Source organism: Passer domesticus, chromosome 30 (genome assembly GCF_036417665.1).
Source record: "Passer domesticus isolate bPasDom1 chromosome 30, bPasDom1.hap1, whole genome shotgun sequence".
In the NCBI taxonomy this organism is placed as follows: domain Eukaryota; kingdom Metazoa; phylum Chordata; class Aves; order Passeriformes; family Passeridae; genus Passer; species Passer domesticus.
In genome coordinates, this window is record NC_087503.1 from 2,721,179 (window position 1) to 2,749,049 (window position 27,871).

The 27,871-nt window shown below is 55.6% G+C and overlaps 2 protein-coding genes across 2 annotated transcripts in view; one reads left to right on the forward strand and one right to left on the reverse strand.

Moving 5' to 3' along the window:
• Positions 1–27,871, forward strand: part of LOC135287569 (zinc finger protein 271-like) — a 351,290-nt gene that overhangs the window by 59,462 nt on the left and 263,957 nt on the right. The gene's annotated exons all lie outside the window — the stretch shown is intronic.
• Positions 2,133–3,065, reverse strand: LOC135287526 (olfactory receptor 14J1-like). Its single transcript, XM_064400819.1, has one exon. It carries the CDS (start codon positions 3,063–3,065, stop codon positions 2,133–2,135), a length of 933 nt encoding a protein of 310 aa, XP_064256889.1.

The following is a 27,871-nucleotide window of genomic DNA, read 5'->3' on the forward strand; positions in this document are numbered from 1 at the left end:
GAGGGCTCTGCACAGGGCCCTGGACAGGCTGGATCCAGGGCCCAAATCCAGCAAGGTGAGGTTTAACAAGTCCCAGTGCTGGGTCCTGCACTTTGGTCACAACAACCCCTGCAGCACTACAGGCTGGGGACAGAGAGGCTGGAGAGCAGCCAGGCAGAAAGGGACCTGCAGGGACTGATGGACAGCAGGCCGGACATGAGGCAGCAGTGTGCCCAGGTGGCCAAGAAGGCCAGTGGCTCCTGGCCTGGATCAGGAATGGTGTGGCCAGCAGGAGCAGGGCAGTGATTCTTCCCCCTGTGCTCAGCACTGGTTGGGCAGCACCTCGAGTGCTGTGTCCAGTTCTGGGCCCCCCAATTTAGGATGGGCATGGAGGGGCTGGAGTGTGTCCAGAGAAGGGCAACAAAGCTGGTGAGGGATCTGGAACACAAATCCTGTGAGGAGCGGCTGAGGGAGCTGGGGTTGTTTATCCTGGAGAAGAGGAGGCTCAGGAGAGACAAGGCAGTGTCAGGGCACAGGTTGGACTTGATGATTTCCAAGGACTTTTCCATCCGTGCTGGTTCTGGAATTCTCTGAAACCACTCTTGGAGCAGTTGCAGGATGAGCCCTGGCCTCCTCTTCAGAAGCTGCAGCAGCCCAGGTGCCTCAGCTTCTCCTGCCAGCCCCAAAACCCGTGTCAGTCCTGCAGAGCCTCTGCAGCTCCTCCTCATTGCCCACAACAGGGAGCCCCACAGGCAGACACAGCAGCCCAGATGTGCCCCCCTGGCCTGGGGAGCCTCTGGCAAGGGAGCAGCACAAGACACTGCAGGAGCCTGCAGACAATTCCTGCAGCACTTGGAGGATGATCCTGCTGCCCAAGGGACGTTCCCATGGTGCCAAGTCAGGAACTGCAATGGGGAGTGGGGTCAGAGAGGAAAGGGCAAATAGGGATGGGCTGTTGGCAGGGGAGGGAACAGGGCTGGACAACAGGAAGAAATTTGTAGCAGGGAACATGAAGAAAGCAAAGGTGATGTAAACAAAAATGCTCAGGGCAGTTTGGGGGTGGCTGCCAGTCAGGCCTGGCTCTGAGCAATAGCATCTGCAGTGGCACAGGAAACTCCCAGCTGATGGGAACAAACTTTCTGGCTGACTGCAGAGGCCAGGACAGAGCTGAGTGCTTTCCCTTGCTGGCCCCAGGGGCTGATGCCATTTGTGCTCCCTCAGGTTCATTTCCCCACAGCAGCAGCATGGAGGTGCTCGTGCCTGCTCTGTGCAATGCAAACAGGGGCTCCTGAGCCAGTGCTGCCGTGGCTGTGCCTGCAAGGATGCGGCACCTGTGTGAGCTGGGGGAGAGGCCAGGGCTGCAGAGGGGGGATGTTGTTGGCAGCTCCATCAGGACGCTCTGGGACGCTGCCCTGGGCTGTGCAGCACCCTGGGGATGGATCAGCCCCTGCTCTGCTGCTCCTTCCCGTCTCCCCCAGAGCCCTTGCAGAGCCCCAGCCATGCTGTTTACCCCCAGCCTGCCCACGGCCAGCCTGGGGCTGCTCACCCTGGGGCTTTTCTGTGCTGAGCATTGGGCTGGCCGTGTTCTTGAGAGAGCCTGGGCAAGGAGCCTGCAGCCCCCAGGCCCTGGCCTGAGGCGTCAGCGCTGCCCCAGCAGTGCCCATGGCCTGTCCCTGCTGCAGCCTCGGCACTGCCACCCCCAGGACTGTGCCCGGCCCCGAGAGCACTCAGGCCCTGCAGCAACACCAGGGCCACCAGGGCAGCGGGGCAGGGCCACGGCAGCAGCACTGCCAACACCAAGTGCTGCTGCTGCTGCTGGGCACAGCTGCTGTGCCAGCACTGATCTGCCCCCAGCTCTGCACACAGACATTGCTGCTGCAGCTCCAGAGAAGGCAACAAACGGGCATCTCTGCAGAAAACTGTGCTGGGAGATCCTTTAGTTCCTTTAAAGCCGCTGAAAGCGCAGCCCCTCATTGACAGTCTGTGGCCACAGGGAAGGTGGGGAGAAACAAAATGAGAAATTACACAAACAATAACTTTTCTTTTTGGACAATATGAAAAAAGTAAAACAAAGAGAAGCATCTGGACAAGGAAATCAAGAAGTATCAAAGATGACTTTTATTACAAGTGATTTTCCCAAATTGGCCTGCAGTTTAATGTTTGTGAAACCATCCAGTCGTCAGTCTCCACACTGCAGCCTTGAGCTCCTGGTTCCTCAGGCTGTAGATGAGGGGGTTCAGGGCTGGAGGCACCACTGAGTACAGAACTGACAGGGCCAGATCCAGGCATGGGGAGGACATGGAGGGGGACTTCAGGTGAGCAAACATGACAGTGCTGAAGAACAGAGAGACCACAGCCAGGTGAGGGAGGCAGGTGGAAAAGGCTTTGTGCCATCCCTGCTCAGAGGGGATCCTCAGCACAGCCCTGAAGATCTGCACATAGGAAAAAACAATGAACACAAAACAGCCAAGTGCTAAACAGGCACTAATAGCAATGAGCCCAAGTTCCTTGAGGTTTGAGTGTGAACAGGAGAGTTTGAGGATCTGGGGGATTTCACAGAAGAACTGGCCCAGAACATTGCCATGGCACAGGGGCAGGGAAAATGTATTGGCCGTGTGCAGCAGTGAATAGAGAAAGGCACTGGCCCAGGCAGCTGCTGCCATGTGGGCACAAGCTCTGCTGCCCAGGAGGGTCCCGTAGTGCAGGGGTTTGCAGATGGACACGTAGCGGTCGTAGCACATGATGGTCAGGAGGGCAAGCTCTGATCCAATGAAGAACAGAAAGAAAAAGAGCTGTGCAGCACATCCTGTGTAGGAGATGGTGGTGGTGTCCCAGAGGGAATTGTGCATGGCTTTGGGGACAGTGGTGCAGATGGAGCCCAGGTCGCTGAGGGCCAGGTTGAGCAGGAAGAAGAACATGGGCGTGTGCAGGTGGTGGCCGCAGGCTACGGCGCTGATGATGAGGCCATTGCCCAGGAGGGCAGCCAGGGAGATGCCCAGCAAGAGGCAGAAGTGCAGGAGCTGCAGCTGCCGCGTGTCTGCCAATGCCAGCAGGAGGAAGTGGCTGATGGAGCTGCTGTTGGACATTTGTGGTGCCTTGGCATGGGGATCTGTATAAAAATTAATCATAGAATAGTTGCATTAGGAGAGGATTTTAAATATTCCAGCACGGGCTGGGGACACTTTCCCCCCACTGCCTGCCCAGGGCTCTGCTGCCTGGAGCTGTCCCTGCCAGCAGCTGCTTCCCTGTGCCCAGGGCTGGGCCCTGCCAGTGCTGCCAGAGCCCAGCCCAGCCCTGGGGGCTCAGCTCTGCCCTGCAGACCCCTCCCAGCTCTGGCACTGCCCAGGGGCAGCTCTGGCTCTGCAGGCTCTGATGGCAACATCAGAGCAACCCTGAGCAGGCTGGAAAATCGACACTGATGCTGCCTTTAAAGTGAACTGTGGTGATTGCTGTCACTGCCTGGTTTGTTCAGATTTGAGAAAATTGTTTTTATTTTTCTTCACCTGAACTGAGATTAACATGTATATGGAATTTCCTATCCAGGCAACCAACAGCAGTAGATTTAAAAAGCAGGATTTTCCCTTTTATCCAGCCCCTGACTAGCTGTGTTAGCTGTATAATCTACTTGTAGATGTTCGGCAGTTAAATGTTATGCTGGGAGCAATCCTGACCAATGCAGCATCCTCACCACACAAGGAGAACACTTCAAAGCCTTACCAGCTGTCTCCTCCCCCCCAGATCTTGTCCCCCAGTGCTGGGAGCAGCTGCCAGGGCCGGCTGAGAGCTGTCCCTGGCAGGCAGCAGAGTCCCTGCACCAGCACAGCGCCCTGGGCTGCAGGAGCCTGCTCTGCAGGACAGCCCTGGCCACCCCTGGCTGCTCTGCACAAGAGACAATCAGAGAATGTACTCATAGAGTCTGCAGGCATTGGGATGTTCCAGCTTTAGGAGATGGCTCCAGGAGCTGCAGCTGCATTGTCCTGCAGCCAGAGGTTCCTGTGCCAAGGGCTGGCAGTGATTCTGCCCCAGGCACTTCTCAGCACCTTCCCAGCCCTGACTGATTGAAGCTCTCTGTGCCTCTGGGCTGTGCCCGGGCTGGCTGCAGGCAGTGCCCCAGCCCTGCTGGGCTGCCACAAGAGCTGCTCATCAAGAGAAATGTGCTTTTGAAGCTCTTCTTGCTTACCAGGAGCTGCCTCTGTGCCAGGAGCCCAGCCCAGCTCAGCAGCACAGACACAGCACAAGGACTTTAATGACCTTAATTGCTTTGTGAGCCACTCAGGAGCAGGAGGTGGAGCTTCCTTGTTCCGGAGTGACCCATTGTAAGAGACCTCTGGGGAGCGCGGCGACCCGGAGTGCGGTGAACAGGAGCAGGCAAACAGGGTCACAGCAGTTCGCGCAGGCAGGGCAAGCAGGCAGGGCTGCAGGTTCCAGCTAGTTTGGTGAAGTATTGTTTTATTGGTTGATTGATCTTGGGCTTTCTCCTAAGCAATGGTTTTAACCCGGTCAAAATCCGTGGTTGGTACAAGTGTATATGACCAAGTAGAGCCCTCCAAAAAGGATGTGTCCGTACAGACCCATTCCTGCCCGGAGTGTTTGAGCTTATCAGTGGCTTCAGGGGATGTTATGGAGAAGGCCTGCCTGAGGTGTGAACAAGTGAATGACCTCCTTTCGCTAGTGGCTGAGCTTAGGGAAGAAGTTGAAAGGTTAAGGAGTATCAGGGATAGTGAAAAGGAAATAGACTGGTGGAGTTCAGCCCTTACATCTTTAAGGGAGGCCCACCAGGAGTCAGAGGGCTCATGTGTCTTTCACTCTCAGGCAATAGAGGGGCACCTGGTAGATGAAGGGGAGTGGAAATGGGTCCCTGCTCGGGGTGGTAATAACAAAAAACCCCTCCTGCCCCCCATCCCCTAGCCAGGTGCCACTTCAGAATAGGTATGAGGCACTGGATCTAGACAGCCAGAGAGATGATTTAGAGGAAAATCATCTACCCAGTGAACCTCCCAATTATGACTTGCCTAAAAAGAGGATTACCACCTCTAATGTCAAGAAAAAAAGAAGGGTAATCGTGATGGGTGATTCCCTTCTGAGGGGGACAGAGGGCCCCGTATGTCGACCTGACCCATCCCACAGGGAGGTCTGCTGCCTCCCTGGGGCCCAAGTACGAAACATCACTGAGAAACTTCCTAGGCTGATTCAGTCCTCTGATTATTACCCACTGCTGATACTCCAAGCTGGCAGTGATGAGATTGAAAAGAGGAGTGTCAAGGTGATTAAAAGGGAGTTTAGGGCACTGGGTCAAGTGGTTGATAGGACAGGTGCACAGGTAGTGTTCTGCTCAGTCCCTTTGGTGGCAGAGAAAAATAATGAAAGGAATAGGAAAACTCATATCATTAACAAATGGCTCAAGGGTTGGTGTTATCGGCAAAATTTTGGATTCTTTGATCATGGAGCAACCTTTCTGGCACCTGCTCTATTGGAATCAGATGGGGTACATCTCTCTGTTAAGGGTAGGAGGTTTTTAGCTCATGAACTGGCAGACCTTATTGAGAGGGCTTTAAACTAGGTTTGAAGGGGGAAGGGGATGCAGCTGGGCTGTTTGGAAGCAGGCCCAGGGGTGGTAAGACTGTGTTAGGGGAGAAATCAGCAGCCCAGCTGAGATGCATGTATACCAATGCACGCAGCATGGGTAACAAACAAGAAGAGCTGGAGGCCATGGTGCATCAGCAGGACTATGATGTAGTTGCCATCACAGAAACGTGGTGGGATGACTCACATAGTTGGAGCACTGCACTGGATGGCTACAAGCTCTTCAGAAAAGACAGAAAAGGGAGAAGAGGTGGAGGGGTGGCCCTTTATATTAGGGAGGTTTTGGATGTCACAGGTATTGAGACTAATGATGATGAAGTTGAGTCCCTATGGGTAAAAATTAAGAGGAAGGCCAACAAGGCTGACATCCTACTGGGAGTCTGCTATCGTCCACCCAACCAGGATGAAGAGGTGGACAACTTATTCTATAAACAACTGAACAAAGTCTCAGGATCATCAGCCCTTGTTCTTGTAGGTGACTTCAACCTACTAAACATCTGCTGGGAACTCAATACAGCAAAAAACCAGCAATCTAGAAGGTTTTTAGAATGTGTGGAGGATAACTTTTTGTCACAACTGGTGGGCAAACCCACCAGGGGAGGGGCTATGTTAGACCTATTGTTTACAAATAGAGATGGACTGGTAGGTGATGTGGAGGTTGTAGGCCGCTTGGGGCATAGTGATCATGAAACTATAGAATTCTCAATAATTGGTGAAATAAGGAGGAATATCAATAAGATCTCTACACTGGACTTCCGGAGGGCAGATTTTGGCCTATTTAAAAGACTTGTCCAGAGAATTCCTTGGGAAACAGCCTTTAAAAACAAAGGAGTCCAGGAGAGATGGGTGTGCTTCAAAGCAGAGATCTTGAGGGCACAAGAACAGACTGTCCCTGTGTGCCAAAAGATGAGTAGACGAGGCAAACGTCCAGTCTGGATGAGTAATGAGGTTTTGAAGGAACTTAGAAATAAGAAAAAGATGTATCATCTTTTTAAGGAGGGAGTGATTTCTGAGGAATTATTTAAGAGTGCTGCCAGGGCATGTAGAAAAAAAATTAGGGAGGCCAAAGCTCAGTTTGAACTCAACTTGGCAACTTCTGTTAAAAATAATAAAAAAAGTTTTTACAAATATATTAATGGTAAAGGGAAGGGTATAACCAACCTCGGTTCCTTATTGGATGGAGCAGGCAAACTAGTTACTAAAAATGCGGAAAAGGCGGAAGTGCTTAATGTTTTCTTCACCTCAGTCTTTAGTGGTAAGACAGCTTATCCTCATGACAACTGTCCTCAAGGGTTGGTAGGTGGTGCCAGGGATCAGAATGGTCCTCTTATTATCCAAGAGGAGGCAGTCAGAGAACTGCTGGGACACTTGGATATTTAAAAATCAATGGGACCAGATGGGATTCACCCTAGGGTGATGAGGGAGCTGGCAGATGAGGTTGCCAAGCCGCTCTCCATCATTTACCAGGAGTCATGGCTCACTGGCGAGGTTCCAGATGATTGGAAACTGGCCAATGTGACACCTGTTTACAAAAAAGGTGGTAAGGAGGATCCTGGCAATTACAGGCCAGTTAGCCTGACCTCAGTACCAGGTAAGATGGAACAGTTCACACTGAGTGCTATCACACAGCACTTACAGCATGGCCAGGGTATCAGAGCCAGTCATCAGGGGTTACGGAGGGTAGGCCATGTGTGACCAGCCTGGTCTCCTTCTGTGACCAGCTGACCCGCCTGGTGGACGCAGGAAAGGCTGTGCATGTGGTCTATTTAGACTTCAGCAAGGCCTTTGATACTGTCTCCCACAGCACACTCCTGGAGAAGCTGGCAGCCCACGGCTTGGACAGGAGCACTCTTGGCTGGGTTAGGAACTGGCTGGATGGCCGGGCCAGAGAGTGATGGTGAACGGTGCTGCATCCAGCTGGCGGCCAGTCACCAGTGCTGTCCCTCAGGGCTCTGTGCTGGGACCAGTCCTATTTCATATTTTTATAGACAACATGGATGAGGGCATCGAGTCCTTCATTAGTAAATTTGCAGCTGACACTAAGCTGGGAGCTTGTGTTGATCTCCTGGAAGGAAGGAGGGCTCTGCAGAGAGACTTGGATCAGTTGGATGGATGGGCAGAGTCCAGCAGCATGAAGTTTAATAAGTCTAAGTGCCGAGTTCTACGTTTTGGCCACAAAAATCCCCTACAATGTTACAAGCTGGCGACAGTGTGGCTGGACAGTGTTCAGGCAGAAAGGGACCTGGGGGTGCTGGTTGACAGCTGGTTGAATATGAGCCAGCAATGTGCCTTGGTGGCCAAGAAGGCCAATGGCATCCCGGCCTGCAGTAGGAATTGTGTGGCCAGCAGGAGCAGGGAGGTCATTCTTGCCCTGTACTCGGCGCTGGTGAGGCCGCACCTTGAGTACTGTGTCCAGTTCTGGGCCCCTCAGTTTAGGAAGGATGTTGAGATGCTTGAGCACGTCCAGAGGAGGGCAACAAGGCTGGTGAGGGGCTTGGAACACAAGCCCTATGAGGAATGTTTGAAGGAACTGGGGTTGTTTAGCCTGGAGAAACGGAGGCTTAGAGGTGACCTTATTGCTCTCTACAACTTCCTGAAGGGAGGTTGTAGACAGGTGGGGGTCAGTCTCTTCCACCGGGCAGTGACTGACAGAACAAGAGGACACAGTCTCAAGATACGTCAGGGAAGGTACAGGTTGGATATTAGGAAAAAAAAGTTAACCAAAAGAATAATAAAGTACTGGAATGTTCTTCCCAGGGAGGTGGTGGAATCAGTATCTTTGGATGTGTTTTAAAAATGGTGGAATATGGCATTTGGTGCTATAGTCTAATTGAGGTGTTGGGGCATAGGTTGGACTTGATGATCCTAGACATGTTGTCCAACCTCATTATTCTGGGGTTCTCTGAAAACCTTGAAAATGATCAGCGGGCTCTGGAAAACTTTTTAAAAAAATCAGAAATGGATGTAGCTCTGTGAATTTTCAGGCACAGCTCTTTGGATCTGGAGGAAATATTTGCTTTGCATCAGCTAAGACATAGACAGACACACAGCAAATGGAGCACTGAACATCACAGACTGGGCTAGTGTTTTTCCCAGAAGAACTGACAGAAGATCACAATGAAACACTACAGTGCCCCTGAAAAATCCAATTGTCCAGGGAAACTCAGCAGCTGATGGTGTTGTGGTGCTACTGCCAATCCCTTCCATGAGCAAATCATTTCAGGACTGACTAACAGCCTCTGCCTTCTCACAGACACCAAGTGTTGCAGCAGCGCTCCAGGTGCTGCTGCCAACAGCCCCTGCAGGGAGGAGCACAGCCCCCAGTGCACGTGGGCTTTGGCTCCCTGTGGCACACAAGCCCCCCGGGGCACAGGTCTCTGGGGCAGGAGAGGGGCAGCAGTGCTGCCAGGGCTCGGGGGGTGGCAGCTCTGCTTGGGCGGGCACTCTGCCACACCTGCTGATGGCAGCGCTGCCCAGGCCCCAGGGCTCAGAGCAGCATTGGTGCCCTGGCCCACACGTTCCCTGTGCCTGTCACAGCCGCGGCTTTAGGATGGCCAGCAGCCGGGACGTGTCCCAAGGAAGCCGTGCCAGCTTCCGTGGAAGGCCCCGTGCCCTTGCCAGCGCGGCTGCCTCGGCAGCCCTGGGGGCTCCTTCTGCTGCCCTGAGCCCGCAGAGCAGGGCAGCGTTTGCTGATGGGCTGAGCCCTTCCTAAAGATCCTGTCGGGCTGCCTTAGACACTTGGGGCCAGGGATTCCTGCCAACCGGGGCCACTTTGGGTGGGCTGGGGGCGGCCCCAGGGCAGGTGGCAGTGTGTGCAAGGGCCCTTTGTGACACACTGCAGCACAGTCACCGTGGCATGGAATGGAGGAGTGTGTCCTTTGTGACACGTGGTGACAAAGGAGCTGGTGGTGACAAGAACACTCCACAGCGCTCGGAGCAGGCGACGGGACAGGACGGGACAGAGCGGTGCTGTGAGGAGCCCCCACACAGTGCACTCGTTCCTGTCTGACCTGGAGCTGTTCTGAGGTGTTGTTCCTGCAGCTGACCTCAAGGCCAGACTGTGGGACTTGCTGACCTGAGTAATTTACCAGGAATCTCCTGTCATTGTGGCAGGAGCGCCCAAGACTAGAGTGCAGGACTTGCTGTCCTGCAGCTACCCTGAGACCTCTCTGTCTCAGAAATCTTCAAGGCACAACTGAAATTGCTGACTTGGCAATATCCTGAGGCATCTCTCTAGAAGGTGCCTTCAAGGCTGGAAGGTAGAATGGCAGGCAGATTTTTCAGCCTGTTCAAATGCTTCCGGGGGAAAAATAAGAAAGGCCCTGGAGCTGCTTCAGGAGAGCAACTTGAAGAGCCAGAGCAGATCCAGACACTGCAGGACGGTGAGTGGCAGAGCTGGGCCGTAGGACTGGAGCCTGCAGCCAGCCTGGCCCCATTCCGTCCCATCCCATCCCATCCCATCCCATCCCATCCCATCCCATCCCATCCCATCCCATCCCATCCCATCCCCTGGGGCCATGCCCATGGACAGGATGGAAGAGGGCCCAGGCAGACACCCCGCAGTGGCCGTGCTCCATCCCCCTGGGGCATCCCGGGGCTGTCCCTGCCTGGGGAGCGCAGGGCTGGGCTGTGTTCTCCGGCCTCTCCCGCAGCCCCTCAGCTCTGGCTGTGCTCGCTCTTTGCCAGATGCAGCTGTGGAGCGCACACAAGAGCAGCAATCCAGCTGTGGCCGCTTCCGCAGAACAGTGCAGGTACCTGCAGCCATGCCCACCTGGGCTGGGCCTGCTGTCCCTGCTCAGCCAAGCACTACACTTGGAGCATTCCTGGCTTCCCTGTCCTTTATTCTTTGGCAGATGTTCCGAAAATTCCCGCACATTCGGCGTAGAAAGACCAACACCACAGCAGCTGAGGGCCCAGCTGAGCCTGACTCGCGGCTGACCCAGCTCCAAGCAGAGCCTGATGTCAGCCCAGATTCAGCTGGGCTCTCGCAAGACTTGGACACCTCAGGGACTGAAACCTGGCCACAGGCTCTTCCCACATCAGTGACTGAGGATGGAGTCATAAAAAACACTGACAATGAAGAGATTGAGGCCTTGAAAAATACTGGAGCCATGCCCACTCCCCCTGAGATTTGTGCTTCCACTGTGGATTTTTTCCAGGACAGTGCTGTTCCTTATCAGCAGCAGGTAAGCAGCCTGGGGCTAGGACTGGAGGCCTCCCAGGGCCGTGTGTCCCCTCAAGCCTCGGTCACTGGGCCCCCTCAGCCTTTGAGGCCAGTAGATTGTGACGGGAAAGGAGGCACTTCTTGGGGGGAAACTGGGGAAGTTGCTCCCATAGACAGCGCTCCAGGTCTTCCCCATGCCTCCTCCAGGTGCCAGCCATGGTGAAGAACATCCACCAGAATCTCATGTCCCACGTCACTGTGGATGCCAGGCTGCACAGTGACATTGTGAGGCTGGCTGAGGAACACCCTGCAGACGTGGCGCTGACCCTCCTGCACTGTGCCCCAACGTGTGACAGGTATGGGGCCCACGTGCCTTGAGAGCTCAGGGCTCACCAGCCCTTAGGGCCCGTGGCCCATCACAGCCTGTCCAATGGGCTCTGCCAGACAGGTAGAGAGCTCCAGGACCCTCGGGCCCCTCTCTTTGCCCAGCCTGCTGCCAATGCTCCCTCCCTGCCCCTCAGGGCACCGGGGCTCAGTCACCTGTGCCCCCACAGCTGCACAGGGCATGGTACTGTGACTGAGATTCCCCTGACACAGAGCCCTGATCCCACAGAGCTGCTGCAATGATGTGGAGAGCCATAGGCTCATCACGACCAACAATGGAGAAGGTGCTGGCAACACTGCTCTGTGTGATGGAGGATTGGCCTGTGCACAGCACATGCACCTCCGATGGGGACAACAAGGATGTTTTTGCCCTGGCTGTGAGTTTCTGGAACTGGCCTTTGCTTGCCACCTGGTTGCCTCTCCAGCAGCTGTCCATCCTCTCCCTGCCTCAGTCGCTGGGATGAAACTTGGTCTAGGGGCAGACTCAGGGGGCACTAGGCCCACTGCTCCCCCTGCATCTGCCCTTGGGCCCTGCCCCATGGACACCAGGGCACTGAGCGCTGTCTTGGGCTGCTTCTTCTGCAGGCAACTCTGGTGATCTGGGTCATTGTGCCTAAATGCCATGAGGCCATGATCCTTCATTCCTCCCGCCTGTTTGTGGCTCTGCTCTTCCACGTTGTCATCACCACACAGCAGCAGATGCCACCAGAGGAAGTTGAAAACTTCTGGAGAGCGTGCCAGGAGGAACACCGCCTTCCCAGCAAGCCCAGCAGGTCCCAGTCCTCCTGCCCTTCCCCTGCCCGTGTGGCCAGTGCCAGTGCTCCCAGTGTGACCTGGGCTTTGCTCTGCACACAGGTTTGCAGTGCAGGCCATGAAGGCTCTGCTCTGCCGACTGGAGTGTGACCAGGAGGTGATGGCTATGGAGCGTAAGTGTGGCTGGGACACGCTGCTGTGTGCTCACACCCAGCACTATGCCGTGGGTCTGCTGGCCAGGTGAGACCCCCTTCTCCTCCACACTGCCCCCAGCATTTGTGCCCTGTGCCCGGGTGCCCCACACAGTCCCTGTGGTCATGGGCCAGAGGGCCTTGTCACCAAGGGACGGCCAAGGAGACTGGAAAAGGCTGGGAGAGGAGGGTGCCCAGAAGGGGCCACCTCCCACAGCGCTCACATCCTCTCCAGGGATGCTGGGCAAAGACCAGACCTCTGTGAGTCAGTCCTGGGCAAGGTTTGGTCCCCCCACCTCAGGCTCTTGGTGTCTTTTTTCCCCTTCCAGAGAGATGCGCCGTGTCTCCCTCTCCTTGTGTTCTGGGATTGCTCTGCGCCTGCTTGGGCTGCTCAGCAGGGAGGAGCCACACTGGGATCTGCCCGGCCTGGCGTTCATTGTGGAGGTGAGCCTGAAGGCCAGCGCTGCCTGGCTGAGCTGCCTCCCAGCTCTCTGCCCTCTCGTAGCCGCAGCTGCCTGGGACGGTGCCCGTGCCCTGTGCTGCTGCCTGGGCCCAGCCCTGTGCGGTTCTGGGCTGCTGCTGGCCGGGTGCCCTGTCACTGCCCTGTGCCTTTCAGGTCCTCAAGTGGCTGGACTTGAGGGAATGTGCTGACAGCATCCTGGAGATCATGTCAAGGCACCTGAGGAACGAGTGCAGGGAGAGGCGTCGCCTGGCGCTCAGAGGCCTCGTGGTGCTCAGCAAGGATCCCTCGATGGTGAGAAGGGGCAGCGGCTGAAGCTGCGCTGGGGAAAGCAGCCCCATGGGCTGGCAGGGCTTCAGCAGCTGAGGCAGCTGCTCCCAGCTCTCCTGCCTCACCTGCCCCACTGCTTTGGGGCAGGCCTTTGGCCTGTGGGCCCTGCAGCAGCAGGGTGGGGTTGCAGTGCCAGGGTGGTGCTGGCGCTGCAGCCGTCCATGGCTTCCCAGCACAGCCTTGTGTTCCACACAGGCCAGGAGAATGGGCACTCTGTCTCCAAGCCTTCTGGAGCTGCTGGGTGATGCAGACGGAGAGCTGGTCGGCGTGACGCTCTCTGTGTTCACTAATTTGCTCAAGAGCAAAGACATGCTGGTATCCAGCACCACTGCCCCGAAGCTGGCTGAGGCTCTCCTGCTGCTCTTCGACCACGTAAGGCTTTGTATCCCCAGCCTCGGGCACTGGGTGCTGCCCTGAAACATTGTGCACTGTGGATTTTTGTACTCTTCAGGTGGGCCTGGAGTAGATGGCGCTGAGTTTTTTTCTTTCATTCAGGACAACAGCCATGTGCACCTGCTCTCCCTTGACCTCTTCTTCAAGGTGATGGATTTGGTAGCAGAGGAGGGAAAAAAGCCCCTGAAGTCAGTGGTGTGCCAGAGCCTTCCTGCACTCTTCTTCCACTGCCACGATGAGAATCAGCGTGTGGCCGAGGTGAGGACTCGTGGGCTGCTGGTGTCCCCCTGGCAGGGGGCTGGGCTGCCGGCTGCCCTGCTCACAACCCGAGCTGCAGCCTCCTCCAGGCTGTGGTACAGGGATGTGAGTCCTGTGCCCTGGGCTGTGGGGCTATCTCTGGGTCTCTGCTGCTCTCCAGGCTTCTCGGGAAACGCTGCATTGTGCGGCCGGGTTCCTGAAGAGGAGGGATCTCAAAGAGCTGGTGGAGGCAGAGAAGCTGTTGGCGTTTGCCGAGGTGTTGGTAAGAACAGCCTTAAGAACCGGCGGCGCTGCGGGGCGGCCCCGCGGCTCCCCAGGCAGCAGCCGGCCCTCTGCCCCCTGCGGAGCCCGGCGCCAGCGGCTGCTGGCCGCGCCTCAGGGCTGTGCGGGCAGGGGAGGCCGGGGCTGGGCGCAGGGAGCGCCCGCCACAGGGGCTGAGCCCGCGCCAAGCCTTCCCTGCTGCCGCTCTCTGCAGCTGGCAGAGGACACGAGCCGAGCGGCCGAGCAGCTGCGCCGGGCCCTGCGCTACCTGGAGAGCCCCCAGGAGCCCCTGCGAGAGGCGGCCATCAGGTTCATGGGTGAGCCCCGAGGCCGGGCTCCCTCCCCGGCCCGCCGCAGCTCGGCCCCAGCCCCGCCCGCTGCCCCGGCAGCGCCATCCGGGCCCGGCGCCGTGGAGCCCCGCCTGGCCCGGGCGCTGCTGCCGCCCTCTGGCAGCCGTGCCCTTGGGCGGCAGCGTGCGGCAAGGGCCCGGGCTGAGCCCTGCCGGGCCAGCAGGGCGTGTGGCCGCAGCGCTGGCAGCGCCGCTGGCAGGGAGCTGTGCCGCTGCCGCCGTGACAGGCTCTGTGTTCACAGGGATGGCCGGGCGGCACCTCAGGGGGCAGCCAGGAGAGCTCCTGATGATCTGCAGCGGTGAGTGAGGGCAGCGGGCTGACAGCAGGAGTTGGCGGGTGAAGACCTGCAAGCCCTGCCCCGGCTGTGGAGGGCTCTGCTCCCGTGGGCTGAACGCACAGAGGTTTCAGGGCCATGTGGGGCATTCCTGGCCAGCAGCTTTGGGCTGATGCCCTTGGTCCCTGCTCCCTCCTGGCCATGGCAAGAGCCGGCTGGGATGGCCCTGGCAGGGGGCTCTCCTCGTCTCCGTGCAGATCCGGGATCTGACTGTGGCTCTGTTCCTCTCTCATGCAGCCCTTGAACTCCTGACGGAGGATATGAGCAGTGCCGTGTCAGAGCTGGCACTCCAAACACTGCATGTCCTCCAGGCAATTCAGCGTGGGCACTATTCCATCTTCCAGAGGCTGCAAGATCAGCTGCGCAGGGCATGGAAGAGTCGGCCTCGTCTGTCAGGGCTCGGCTGGCTGCATTGTCGGAGCTCTGAGGAGAACTGATGGGCAAGGCACACTTGGTGGGGGCAACCCTAGCCAGTGGGAATTTTCCTTTATCTTTTAAGATTTTTCTTTTTTTTTTTTTTCCTCTTTTGAATTTCTGTAAATATAGAATGTGTTACAATTCACAGACTCCCAGGAGCTTTTCTTTGCTGCCCAGGATCTGCAGGGCAAGAGAGAGGAAACGGTGAAAAAGATGCTTGTGCTCAGCAGCAGAGCAAGCTGAGGGGTCCCTGAAGGGGGAAAATGGTGCTTGCACTCAGCCAGCTGCCCAGGCATGCAGTGCTGCAGGGACAATGGCCAGAAGCCCCTTGGCCTGTGGTGGTTCTGCTGAAGCCTTTGTGCTGCCGCCAGAGCGGGTGGGCAGGGCCGGAGCTGCGGGGATCCCTGCGGGAGCGGTGCCTGGAGATGGCCACAAGGCCTGTGGCAGGCAGGAAGCACCATCCGTGTCCTCCTGGCCGTGTGCTGCTGGCTGCATTGCTGAGGGCTCCCAGGTGCCTCTGGCTGGGGCTCCTCTGGAGCTCCTGTGGGGCTGCGGCGCTGCTGCCGGGCAGCTTGGCCGGGCTGGGGGAGAGCCTGAGGGGCTGGGGCACTGGGAAGCCCTGAGCAATTGGGTGTCAGAGGCCATGAGCAGCCCCCTGGCAGCCGCCTTGTTCCTGACGGAGTTGACTTACAAGACAGGTCCTGGGCACTCTGTAACTCACTGCATCAGTGCTGTTGGAACCCGAAATGTAGGGAATTCTCAGACCTTTGGTCTTGTAAGCAAAGCTTAGAATTTAACAGAGGATTTGATCTGAGACCTTGGAAAAGGCTTCCAAATTTAGGTGCTGGAAGCAAGAATGTAGATTTAGAGTTCATAGCAGTGACACATGAAGCTCAGTGGAGGAAAGTTTAAAGTTATAGACTTTAAGATGTAGAAAAAATAAAAGTATTTCGAAAGGTAAACAAGAAGTGGAGAATGCAGTGCTGTAGGTTTGTGTGCCATAACATGATTGGCTAAGGAAGCTTACAATGTAGCATGAATCCGTAAGACGAAATGTTGAAGGATTGGGTCAAAAACATACATATCCTTGTTGGCAGTGTTTTATTGATCAAGTAAAGCTTAAAAGGTCTTGTAACAAGAAGTCTTGTGACCTTGTGGGCCATACAGTGGAGATGTGATCCAAACTCACCCTTCCTGTCTGTGTCAAAGATAAGAAAAAGAAATGGCATCATCTAAAAAACTCAGAGGTCCAGTCTCTAACTCATTCCAAACTCCTTCAAATCCCCCTAAGTGTGATGTAGCTACAAATAGATGACAAGGACTCTTAATTCTGGCTGTTTGACTCCAAACCAGCTGCTTTAGAAACTGTCACATAACCCTGTGTAATTATGTGGCAGAAATGCATCGTTCTAAGAAATTTTCGCAACAGACATGAATGGAGCTTGGTTTGAAGGGCAGTTTAGGGGAAACCCTCACAGCAGAGGTCTGGCCTTTGGCCGAGCTGTGTCCCCTGCTGGTTGTGAAGTGTGCCATCAGCTCCAGGTGTTTCTGGGCTAAAAATATAATCAAGTCACTTGGACTTGCTCTTTTTGGCCTATAAAAGCTTGACCCACTTTCAGAGCAAATTTGGAGACCTCATTTATGGGTGGATGGACCACCTAGGATTTTCCCAATTGCTGGGAATGGTTCTCCAGGTCCTTGGTGCAAAACAGGGCACCCCAGCAACTGAGGATCTACAAGATGATAAACAATTCAGGCAATTGATGATGCATCTTTCTAAATCACTCTCCTTTCTCTCTTACAGTACTGATTGAGGTGCACTGCCTTGCTTGTTTTTGCTTCTCACTAAAACCAAGTGCACATTTTTATTGAATGTATCATCTTTCACTGTGGTTCCTTAATATTCACAGTAAAATAAGAACATGATTTCCTGTGAGGTGTCCTTTAAATCGCCTCTGTCAATTGGCAGAACAACAGAAGGCTCCTGAGGGGCTGGAGCACTGGGAAGCCCAGTGAGGAATTGGGTGTCAGAGGCCACAAGCAGCCCCCAGGCAGCCGCCTTGTTGCTGACACCCGGCTGCTCTGGCGCTTCCCCACAGCGTCTGCCAGGCCTGCAGCAGAAGCCCTCGAGGCCAGGCCTCAGCAAGAGGCTGGGGACAGCCCTGAGGTGCCCAGACTGGGCTGGCTGGGGACAGGGAGGGCAAAGCTCCCCTGCTGGGGCAAGGGATGAGGTGGTGGGAAGGCAGATAACCTGAGATTTTACCCCCCAAGTGTTCTTTCTTTCTTTCCCCTAACATTTATCTCAGGTTTGGTCCCATAATTATCTCTATCTGCCCTTTAGAAATTACTCAGAACACAGCAGGCTTTTGGGCTGTGTGGATCCCTAGCACACCAGAGCCATAGAAATAAGAGGCTTTTGTCAGCACTGGTGCACGGTGTACTCTAATCCCATCAGGCCATGTGGGGGCAGAACCCGTTTCCACTGCTGGGGTGACGGGGGGGATCACAGCAGGTGATCCTGTTGGAAGATGAGGTGAGCCTGACTGGGAAGGAGTGGCAGAAACATCCTATTGTGACCGGCCCAGAGGCCCCGTGTATTCTGGGCATAGACTTCCTCCGGAAGGGCTATCACAAAGACCCAAAGGGACGCAGGTGGGCTTTTGGAATAGCTGCTGTAGAGGCTGAGAACATTAAGCAGTTGAACACCTTGCCTGGATATCAGAAAACCCATCTGCAGAAGGACTCCTGAAGGTGGAAGAGCAACAAGTACCAATTGCCACCTCGATGGTGCACTGCCGGGAGTATTTAACCAATCGAGATGCTGTGATCCCCATGCACAAAATGATCCGTGAACCGGAGAGCCAAGGGGTGGTCAGCAAAACCAACTCACCCTTCAATAGTCCCATCTGGCCTGTACAAAAGTCTGACAGAGAACGGAGATTGACTGTGGACTATCGTGCCTTGAATGAAGCGAATCCACCACTGAGCTCTGCTGTGGCACACGTGCTGGAACTCCAGTACGAGCTGGCAGCTTTCTCAGAAATGGCCCCTCCTGCCGGAGGGGTGAGGCGCCCTGAACCCCGGTGGGCACCCCACAGATCAGGATACCCCCCGACCAAGCAAGTACTGGTCAGAGAAAAATGCTGTTCCCAGAAAAGCACTGAGTGCCAGAGTTGTCAGTCTGGAGGCACGGACAAACAGCTGCGGAGCAGCGCCTCCGCTTGAACGCGGTGGGGGTCAGAGAGCAGCCGCTGAAGGGGCAGATCATGGAGTGGAGGTTGCAGCATCCACTGGTTGCAGGGGTTTTTCCCCTGCAGCGTGGTGTTCGGAGAGAGCGGCAGCCGCCGCCAGTGCAGCGGACACAGGCGCGAGGAATCGCCGCTGCAGATTTTCCTGGTTCAGGGAGGGCGGCGCTGGCAGAGCCTTCGCCACTGCCGGAGCGTTGCTGGCAACCCGAGGGCAACAGCGGGGAGCAGTGCCGGGAGTGGCGGAGGCGGCGGAATCGGCGGGGCCTGCGGCGGGTGTTCCTGCCGGCACTGCAGGCTCCCAGGTCATGAAATCAATTGCTGGCCGCGATGCAGGGGGACTGGATGTGCTCTCCAGCACAGGGCTGCCGGCTGCCGTCGCGGAGCCGGCTGCTCTCTTGTCGGGGGCGGGGGCGGCTTTGCACCCTCCTGGGGCACAGAGGCGGGGGAATCCAGCGGCGGGGCAGATCCACACGCCACTCTGAGGGAAAAAGGAGGGGATGGAGATGGCAAAAGTCCCTCCAGCTCTGGTGAAAGTGATGAAGAAGGGATGACCGCTACTCCAGTCAAAATAATTGTTGACCCATAAAGCGCAGCTGCTGAAGGCTTTGGTCCTTCCTGTGCATGCTCCAGGGAGACAGAAAAAAGCTGTTTCTGAGCCATGCGCAAAGCTGCTCCCCCCGCCCCATGCAGGTGGGGAAAACCAGTGGAGACTGTCCCTGGACAATTTGGTCCAGCTGTGGCGAGGGGCCTGATGGCCACCAGCCTGGGGTAAGGCGCTTCTTCAATGAGGTTCTCTTCCTCCCAATGGAGGAAAGTGATGCACTGAGCGGGAACTCCCGAGAAATTTCCTCAGCCTGCATGTGTTCCTCCAAAAGTCAAGATCCAGGGGTTGCCAAGCCCTGGAATCCAGCGAGAACTGCAAATCCACGAAAACCCATGAGCTTTTGCCCATCTGAAAAACTCATAGACATCTTCCTCCAACACAGGAATTCTGTAGTGCAGAGGCAGAAACCTCCACACTCCAATAGTGTCCTCCTCTAATGGAGAAAATTGAACTTCCATTTCTGAAGGCATCTCTTCCCAACCGTCACTCCATTTCTCGTGGAGGGCAATGCTATTGTCGGGAGGAGAAGGGTTAACGGTACCTTCTCCAGGAAGCCAAAGTGACCAGCCACAACGGGCTGTGCAGGGTCCCGCAGGGTCCAAGAGAAGGTCTAAGTGGCATCTCCCATCTCGTGACTCACCAAAGGAACACCGGACACTCTCCGTCAGTGTTCAGCAAACCTTTTCGTGTTCAGCCTCACCTGCAAACCCAATTGGATCCATCCAGCTCCTGGTTCTTCAGCCAACGTCAGAAGTCACCACTTATCGAATGCAGAGAGCCCCCAACGCGGCAAATGATTGGTATTTGACTCCATTGTTTCAGAAGACTGAACAATTGCTTTATTAAAACTAAACTACATTACATTATACTAGACTATATTAAAGAGATACTAAAAGAGACTAAAGAAAAACCCGTGACTGTCTCCAGACAGTCAGGACACAGCTTTTTCCCAACTGCCAAGGAAAAAAAAACCTCATCAGGATCCAACTGAAAAATCACTTCAGGTAAAAAAATCTTCCTAAACTATTCCATATGTCCAAAAACAACTGGAGCAGCAAGTAGAGACAAAAATTCTTTTCTCTTCTTCTCTGCTTCTCCAAAAAAAATCCTGTGAGAGAAAATTATGTCCCTCTCTGTTCAGAGATTGTGAATGCCACATTGAACAAAAACAAAAAAAAAAAAGAAAAAGAAAACAAAAATCTTGAAGAAAAAGAAAATCCTTCTCAAATGGCCCCAGCAGACAGAGCCTTCCAAATCAGCCCTCCACAGAGCTCCAGCAGCACAGCAAGGCTCTGCGGCAGAGACGAGGCCGTTTCTTCCATGCACTGAGGAACTGATCTTGCACTTTACGCCATGTGAAGGAGGGAGCTCTCTGTATGGCCTGGAGAACGAACCCAGTTTCAATTGCAAGGTTTCTGATGGCGGGATTGCTGTCAAATGCCATTTCTTCAAGGGCTGCAAGAGAGAGCAACAGAACCAAGGTCAGATCCTGCATCTGTGGGGAGCGGAGGAGAGCCCCCTGCGAAGGTCATCCCGGGGGGCAATTTCCATGTCCAGGAGGGATCAGGCCAAAGCTGCTGGCCATGAAACCCCATGTGCCCTTGAAATCTCAGTGTGCTCTGCCCACACCACCCCTCATCCGCACAGGCACCAGAGACCTCTGCAGATGGGGCAGACCCTGCAGATCCCCCATGGCCAGCTCAAGTTGTCAGCCCACTGCCCTCACTCACCATCACAGATGACCTGGAGCTCTTCCATCTTCCCCCTGAGGTGCCGCCCGGCCATCCCTGTGAACACAGAGCCTGTCACGGCGGCAGCGGCACAGCTCCCTGCCAGCGGCGCTGCCAGCGCTGCGGCCACACGCCCTGCTGGCCCGGCAGGGCTCAGCCCGGGCCCTTGCCGCACGCTGCCGCCCAAGGGCACGGCTGCCGGAGGGCGGCAGCAGCGCCCGGGCCAGGCGGGGCTCCACGGCGCCGGGCCCGGATGGCGCTGCCGGGGCAGTGGGCGGGGCTGGGGCCGAGCTGCGGCGGGCCGGGGAGGGAGCCCGGCCTCGGGGCTCACCCATGAACCTGATGGCCGCCTCTCGCAGGGGCTCCTGGGGGCTCTCCAGGTAGCGCAGGGCCCGGCGCAGCTGCTCGGCCGCTCGGCTCGTGTCCTCCGCCAGCTGCAGAGAGCGGCAGCAGGGAAGGCTTGGCGCGGGCTCAGCCCCTGTGGCGGGCGCTCCCTGCGCCCAGCCCCGGCCTCCCCTGCCCGCACAGCCCTGAGGCGCGGCCAGCAGCCGCTGGCGCCGGGCTCCGCAGGGGGCAGAGGGCCGGCTGCTGCCCGGGGAGCCGCGGGGCCGCCCCACAGCCCCGCCGCGCCGGGGCTCCATGGGCACCCGGCTCGGGCCCACAGCAGCCTGGAGAAGACCCCGCGCCGCCTCTGGGTGCAGCAGCGGGCAGGGGCACAGCTGCCAGCCCCGCACACTGAGCACCGCGCTCAGGGGCCTTCTCCAGGCTGAGGCTGGGGATTCTCGGTCGTCCTTACCAGGGCCTCGCCAAACCTCCATGTCTGATCCACCTGTAGCATTTGTTCGATATCCCTCCTCTTCAGGAATCTGGCTGAAGAATGCAGTGTTTCCCGGGAAGCCTGGAGAGCAGCAGAGACGTGGAGATGGCCCCACAGCCCAGGGCACCGGAGCATCCCAAAGCCACAGCCTGGGGGAGGCTGCAGCCTGCAAGGCGCCAGGACAGGAGGCAGCCCAGCCCCCTCCCAGGGAGACAGCAGCCGGCCACAAGTCCTCACCTCAGCAACAATCTGATTCTCATCATGGCAGTGGAAGGAGAGTGGCAGCAGGCTCTGGAGCACGTGTGACTTCAGGGCCTTTTTTCCATCTTCCATTAATAACTCCAGCATCTCTTGAAATAGAGTCATGGAGCTCAGCTGCACCTGGCTATCATCCTGTAGGAAAGCAAGAACAAAAGAGCTCAGCATCAGCTGCTTCGGGCCCAGCAGGGCACAGGCCTGCATCTCCACAGGGCACCAAGTGCCCGGGCAGCAACCAGTGGCCATGGCTGTGGGCACAGAGCCTTACGCGGTCAAAGAGTGGCAGGAGCGCCTCAGCCAGCTGCAGGGCGATGGAGGTGGGTATTGGGGCACCATTATCCAGAAATAAATATCTGAGTAGAAGAATGGTCATCCTGATCATGTCGCTCTCTTTTTCCTGCAGGAGCTCCACAAGACTTTCAGTCAGGCTCCACATTTTGTCAGCCTGTGTGGAACACAAGTTTGTGAAATGCCACCCTGCTGCAGCAGGGCCTAGAGGCCAAAGCCTTTCCCGAAGCACTCGGGCAGCTGAAGTGGGAGGCAGGAGAGCTGGGAGCAGCTGCCCCAGGGCCCAAAGCTCAGCCAAGCCCAAGTGACAGCGTTTTCCAGCCCCACGCTGCCGGCAGGGCTTCAGCCACTGCCCCCTTCTCACCATCAAGGGATTCTTGCTCGCCACTGTGACTCCTCGGAGTGCCAAGTGACGCCTCTCCCTGTATTTGCTCTGCAGGTTCTTCGACATGATCTCCAGAACACTGTCTCTGCATTCCCTCAAGTCCAGGCACTCGAGGACCTGAAAGGCAGAAGGCAGTGACAGGGCACCCGGCCAGCAGGAGCCCGGAACCGCACAGGGCTGGGCCCAGGCAGCAGCACAGGTCCCAGGCAGGACCTATGAGAGGGCAGAGAGCTGGGAGACATCTCAGCGTGGTAGTGCACCTGGAGAAGGCACGGCAAGACTTGGAGAGATGCCAGAGGGAGCAATGTCCCCAGTGCACCCAGAGAAGTGCTTCCATTCCCACCGCAATGCCATGGCCTCAAAGGCTCACAGGGACCAGCTGACATGGCTTGGGTCGCCATGTGACTCATGGGGGAATGGAAGCCTGGCCACAGGCTGCTTACTTGATCTAGCCTGGAAACACCATTCTCCACAAGCAAATGCAGCAGGGTGGCACTGGTCTCCTGTCTGAGGACCTCTGAGTGAGCTCGGAGCCCAGTGCCCATGGCCCTGGCCTCTTCCTGCCGAACACTCTTAATGAATTCGCAAACGAGCTGTAGGAGAAGGGCAAGAACCAGGGATGTTCCATGGAGTGCTCCACACACGGTGCTTGGCCGAGCAGGGACAGCAGGCCCAGCCCAGGTAGGCATGGCTGCAGGTACCTGCACTGTTCTGCGGAAGCGGCCACGGCTGGATTGCTGCTCTTGTGTGCGCTCTACGGCTGCATCTGGCAAAGAGCGAGCACAGCCAGAGCTGAGGGGCTGCGGGAGAGGCCAGAGAACACAGCCCAGCCCTGCGCTCCCCAGGCAGGGACAGCCCCGGGATGCCCCAGGGGGATGGAGCACGGCCACTGCGGGGTGTCTGCCTGGGCCCTCTTCCATCCTGTCCATGGGCATGGCCTCAGGGGATGGGATGGGATGGGATGGGATGGGATGGGATGGGATGGGATGGGATGGGATGGGATGGGATGGGATGGGATGGGATGGGATGGGATGGGATGGGATGGGACGGGATGGGATAGGACGGGACGGGATGGGGCCAAGCTGGCTGCAGTCTCCAGTCCTACGGCCCAGCTCTGCCACTCACCCTCCTGTGGTGGATGGAACGGCACCACCTCTTCTGTCTCCTGTCCTGGGTCAGCTCCAGGGCCTTCTTCCTCCTCCTCCACCCAGGGCAGCTTGGGTACTCTCGGGGGTCTCTGCTCCATGTCAGTGACTGGAGCTAGTTGCAGGACAGATGCCTTGGAAAAGCTCCGGGGCACTAAGTCCCGCGCTCTGCCCTCGAGGGCACTGCCAAACAGAAGCCTCGGAAGGCCACAGGTCACCAGGTCCTCTGCTCTGACCTCGAGGTCAGCTGCAGGAACAACACCTCAGAACAGCTCCCGGTCAGACAGGAACGAGTGCACTGTGTGGGGGCTCCTCACAGCACCGCTCTGTTCCGTCCTGTCCCGTCGCCTGCTCCGAGCGCTGTGGAGTGTTCTTGTCACCACCAGCTCCTTTGTCACCACGTGTCACAAAGGACACACTCCTCCATTCCATGCCACGGTGACCGTGCTGCAGTGTGTCACAAAGGGCCCTTGCACACACTGCCACCTGCCCTGGGGCCCCCCCAGCCCACCCAAAGTGGCCCCGGTTGGCAGGAATCCCTGGCCCCAAGTGTCTAAGGCAGCCCGACAGGATCTTTAGGAAGGGCTCAGCCCATCAGCAAACGCTGCCCTGCTCTGCGGGCTCAGGGCAGCAGAAGGAGCCCCCAGGGCTGCCGAGGCAGCCGCGCTGGCAAGGGCACGGGGCCTTCCACGGAAGCTGGCACGGCCTCCTTGGGACACGTCCTGGCTGCTGGCCATCCTAAAGCCGCGGCTGTGCCAGGCACAAGGAACGCGTGGGCCAGGGCACCAATGCTGCTCTGAACCCTGGGGCCCAGGCAGCGCTGCCATCAGCAGGTGTGGCAGAGTCCGCGCCCAAGCAGAGCTGCCACCCCCCGAGCCCTGGCAGCGCTGCTGCCCCTCTCCTGCCCCAGAGACCTGTGCCCCGGGGGGCTTGTGTGCCACAGGGAGCCAAAGCCCACGTGCACTGGGGGCTGTGCTCCTCCCTGCAGGGGCTGTTGGCAGCAGCACCTGGAGCACTGCTGCAACACTTGCTGTCAGAAGCTCTTACTACATGCTGAAATTATTTTCTTATTGAAGTAATTTCCTTCAGCACAAAAGCATCTTTACCATGACAACATGGAAAAATCTGGCATTAAAGACTCCTCAGTTCAGGAAAGCTTTACTTTCCATTTCTCAACTCAAGTAATTACAAAAAGTTGCAAACTCCCTCAATCAATTGCAATCGACTGAGAACATGAGAGTTGGAAATTGGCTTCCCATCTCAAAGCAGCATCTCATGTGCCTTAATGTCATGCATTGGGAGTCACTTTACAAACATAACACTACACAGAGGGAAACAGAAGGCCATTCTTTGCTTTCAAATGATTTTCAATGAATGGATGATAATATCCTCATTCACTTAAGGAATAGAAGCTCTAAAAGAATGAAAGTCCACTCAGTGTTACAAAAGTAGCCCAATGAAATGAATAGATGGCAAAAGGGCCAATCGTCCCCCTGGTAGAGATATCTAACTGGCCAATAAAGTACAGCTCTCCCCTCTTCTCCCCTGCAGGAGAATCAGGACCATGAACAGAAATAGTCACAGCTGTCCTTTCTGCCCTCCATAACCAGCGTTGCACCAAACCACAGATGCTGCCTTCAAACTGACTCCCAATTCCGGCCAAGACCTCTCACCTTCCAGACAACTCCTTTCCCAACCTGCCCCCCAACACCAACCCCTCCAAACCACCCACACAGGAGCCCTCAACACCCCACCAGCACCCCCAGCTGTCCCTGTCCCTCCGCAGAGCTTTCCCAGCCTCCAGCAGACCCCCTGGTTCCCTGCACGTGCTGTGGGATGGCCCTCAGGAGGATCTGCTCCAAGGCCTTTCCCGGGAGCAAGCTCAGGCTGCCAGGCCCATGGTTCCTGGATCATCCTTCCCACCGAGCCTTCCTGTGCACGGCTGTTCCCTTGGCACATTTGCGCTTGGCTGGGACTTCTCCACTCACCCAGGGCTTCTGCTAAAGGATCGAGAGCAGCCTGGCAAGCTCTTCCTCCAGCTGCCTCTTTCCTCTTGGGGGAGGAAGAACATTCCACAGGCAAGAAACTGGTGCCTCCACAGACCCTGGATCCATGCTGGGACAGACAAGGATGTGAAGTATGTCATATGGAAAAACTCTTTATCACTAACCGCTCGCATTTGTTCTCTCTGTTCCTTTGTTACCCGTGGTATAAAGCAATACTCACTCGTTTGTCATACACAGAGGCCCCCGCCTACACAGCTCACTCACACCATGTGGGTTCAAGTCTTGCCTTGCACAGGTGGCACAGGGAGTCCCACCTACACGGTCCCGGGTCAGGGGTGAGCGTCCCCTTGGTGGGTTAGAGTCCCAGAGTTCAGGAGTGGTATGCTAACTGGCATTGATTAAATGTGGCTGGAATTTGGATTGGGAGCTGGTTTAGAGAATTTATTAAGTCTGGTATAATATCATGTGTGTGTCCATGTGTTAAATCTGTCAATGCAACATCGTTTATTCTTTGTTTATGTGAAGATAAGGAAGGGAATGTGCTCAACACTGTTACCTTTTTCCTTTGGGGATGGAATGCTATTAATTGGAGTAGAAGTAGTCAGAAAATTGAGTGTGCGTTCCAAGGTTCATCGCTAAGAATGCAAGAAGTGGAGACACAGTCTCAGAGGGAAACAGCGTTGTATGGTTGTCCTGGGTTGACTATATGATGCTTTTATCCCCAGTGGTCTTGTTCTGTTTATACTGAATAATAAGTTTTACTCCTGTAAGACTCTCTTCCAGACAGTGAAGAGGGGAGGGAAGAAGCGCGCAGTTTGTTTTCAGACTGCTCTCACTCCTCCACATTCCTGCTCCTGGACTGTGTTGTCTGCGGATGGACAGACAGCCGGACAGAGCTCCTTTTTTCCCTTTTTTTTTTTTTCTTTTTTTTTTTTTTTTTTTTTTTTTTTTTTTTTTGCTTTTAGTTAATTTTAGCTAGCTGAGGCAAAGAAGTTCCCTGGACTGTGATTTTTCCTTTTTCTTGGACCTGTTCAAGCTTGCTCTGCACTGAACACCCAGAAGAGCACCGGCAGCTCCACCTGTGGCCCCCCTGGCCAGGCCTGGGCCGCGGCGTTTCCAGCACCGCAGGGACTGATCAGAGACTGAGTGAGCCGAGCTGCAACCCGGGGAGGGGACTGTTCTGAGTTTGCCTTTTTTTTTTTTTTTTTTTTGAGTAGTGAGAAGTTTTATTGTTTAATATTGTTTGGGTTCTATTGTTTAATAAACAGGTTTCTTTCCACTTTTTCTCCAAGGAGATATTTTCTCCCGAACCGGTTGGAGGGGGGAGGGGCAATTGGAGCTGCTTTTGTAGAGAAGCCCCTTTGGGGGTTATGTCCCAAACAAGCCCCGAACCAGGACAATGTTCTTGCAGATTGGAAATTGAAATTGATTGTCTAGAGAACTTAAAATACTCTCAGGAGGTTCTGGAGGACATAGGTCCCTGGCAGCCTAGCTGGGAATTTTTTCCAGCAACAGGATGATATCTTTTGGATGCTCAGAGCACCTTAAGCGCTCAGACAATTTTCTAGTTTGTGGGAAAGCCCCTAAGTACCCTTTTGTGTTGTATGAAAGAGTGTGAATATGTGGAACTGCATTTGCATTGTCACCCAGAGGGGCTTGGCAGGTGAGGGACAAGGAAGAAGTAGATGGTGAGAAAGGCCAGAATGACTCTGACACGAATGAGACTTACAGTCTGACAGGAACCAAGTGCAGTAGCTCTACCTGCATTTCCATTTTCTGATGACGGGAGTGGCAGGGAAAGCAAAGTGACTGATGCCCTATGCTCCTTGTAACCCTCTGATCCCTTGTTTGTTGTGTAGGGGGTGTAGAGATTGTAGTCCTTGTAGCGGCTCAAACAATTGGCCCATAGAAGAGAGCAATAGCCTACTCTCAAAACAACTGGATGAAGTGAGTAGGGGACAGCCTGAGTGTGAGCAGTTGCTGCTCTTGTTTCAAACATCCAAGAAGCCTGAGAATTCACTCGAGGTCAACAAATAATTGTATTTATCTCACATTCAGTAGCGGCAATTCTTGAGCAAAAGGGTGGGCGTTGGCTTTCACCCTCCAGATTGCTTAAACATCAGGCAATTTTGGTGGAACAATGTGGTATTACCAAACTAATCTCTTCTCTAGTTAATCCAGCAGCATTCGTGGTCACTCACCAGACAGACAAGGAACCTTTGTAGCATGGCTGTATCAAAACCATGAAGTCACTTTATTCCAGCTGCCCAGATCTTAAAGAAACCCCAAATCCAGGAGCAGAATCTCAGTACACAGATGGGAGTGTCTTTGTAAGAGCAGATCAGTGAAAATCAGGATATACAATTAGCACAGAGCAAGTCAGCTCAGAAGGCAGAGATAATCACTTGAACCCGTACCTTCTGACCAGCCGGATGAAAAAGGATCAATATATGAACAGATTCCAAGTATGCCTTCAGAGTAATATGTGCCATGAAGCAGTTTGGAAAGAAAAGGACTATTGACAGCTCAAGGA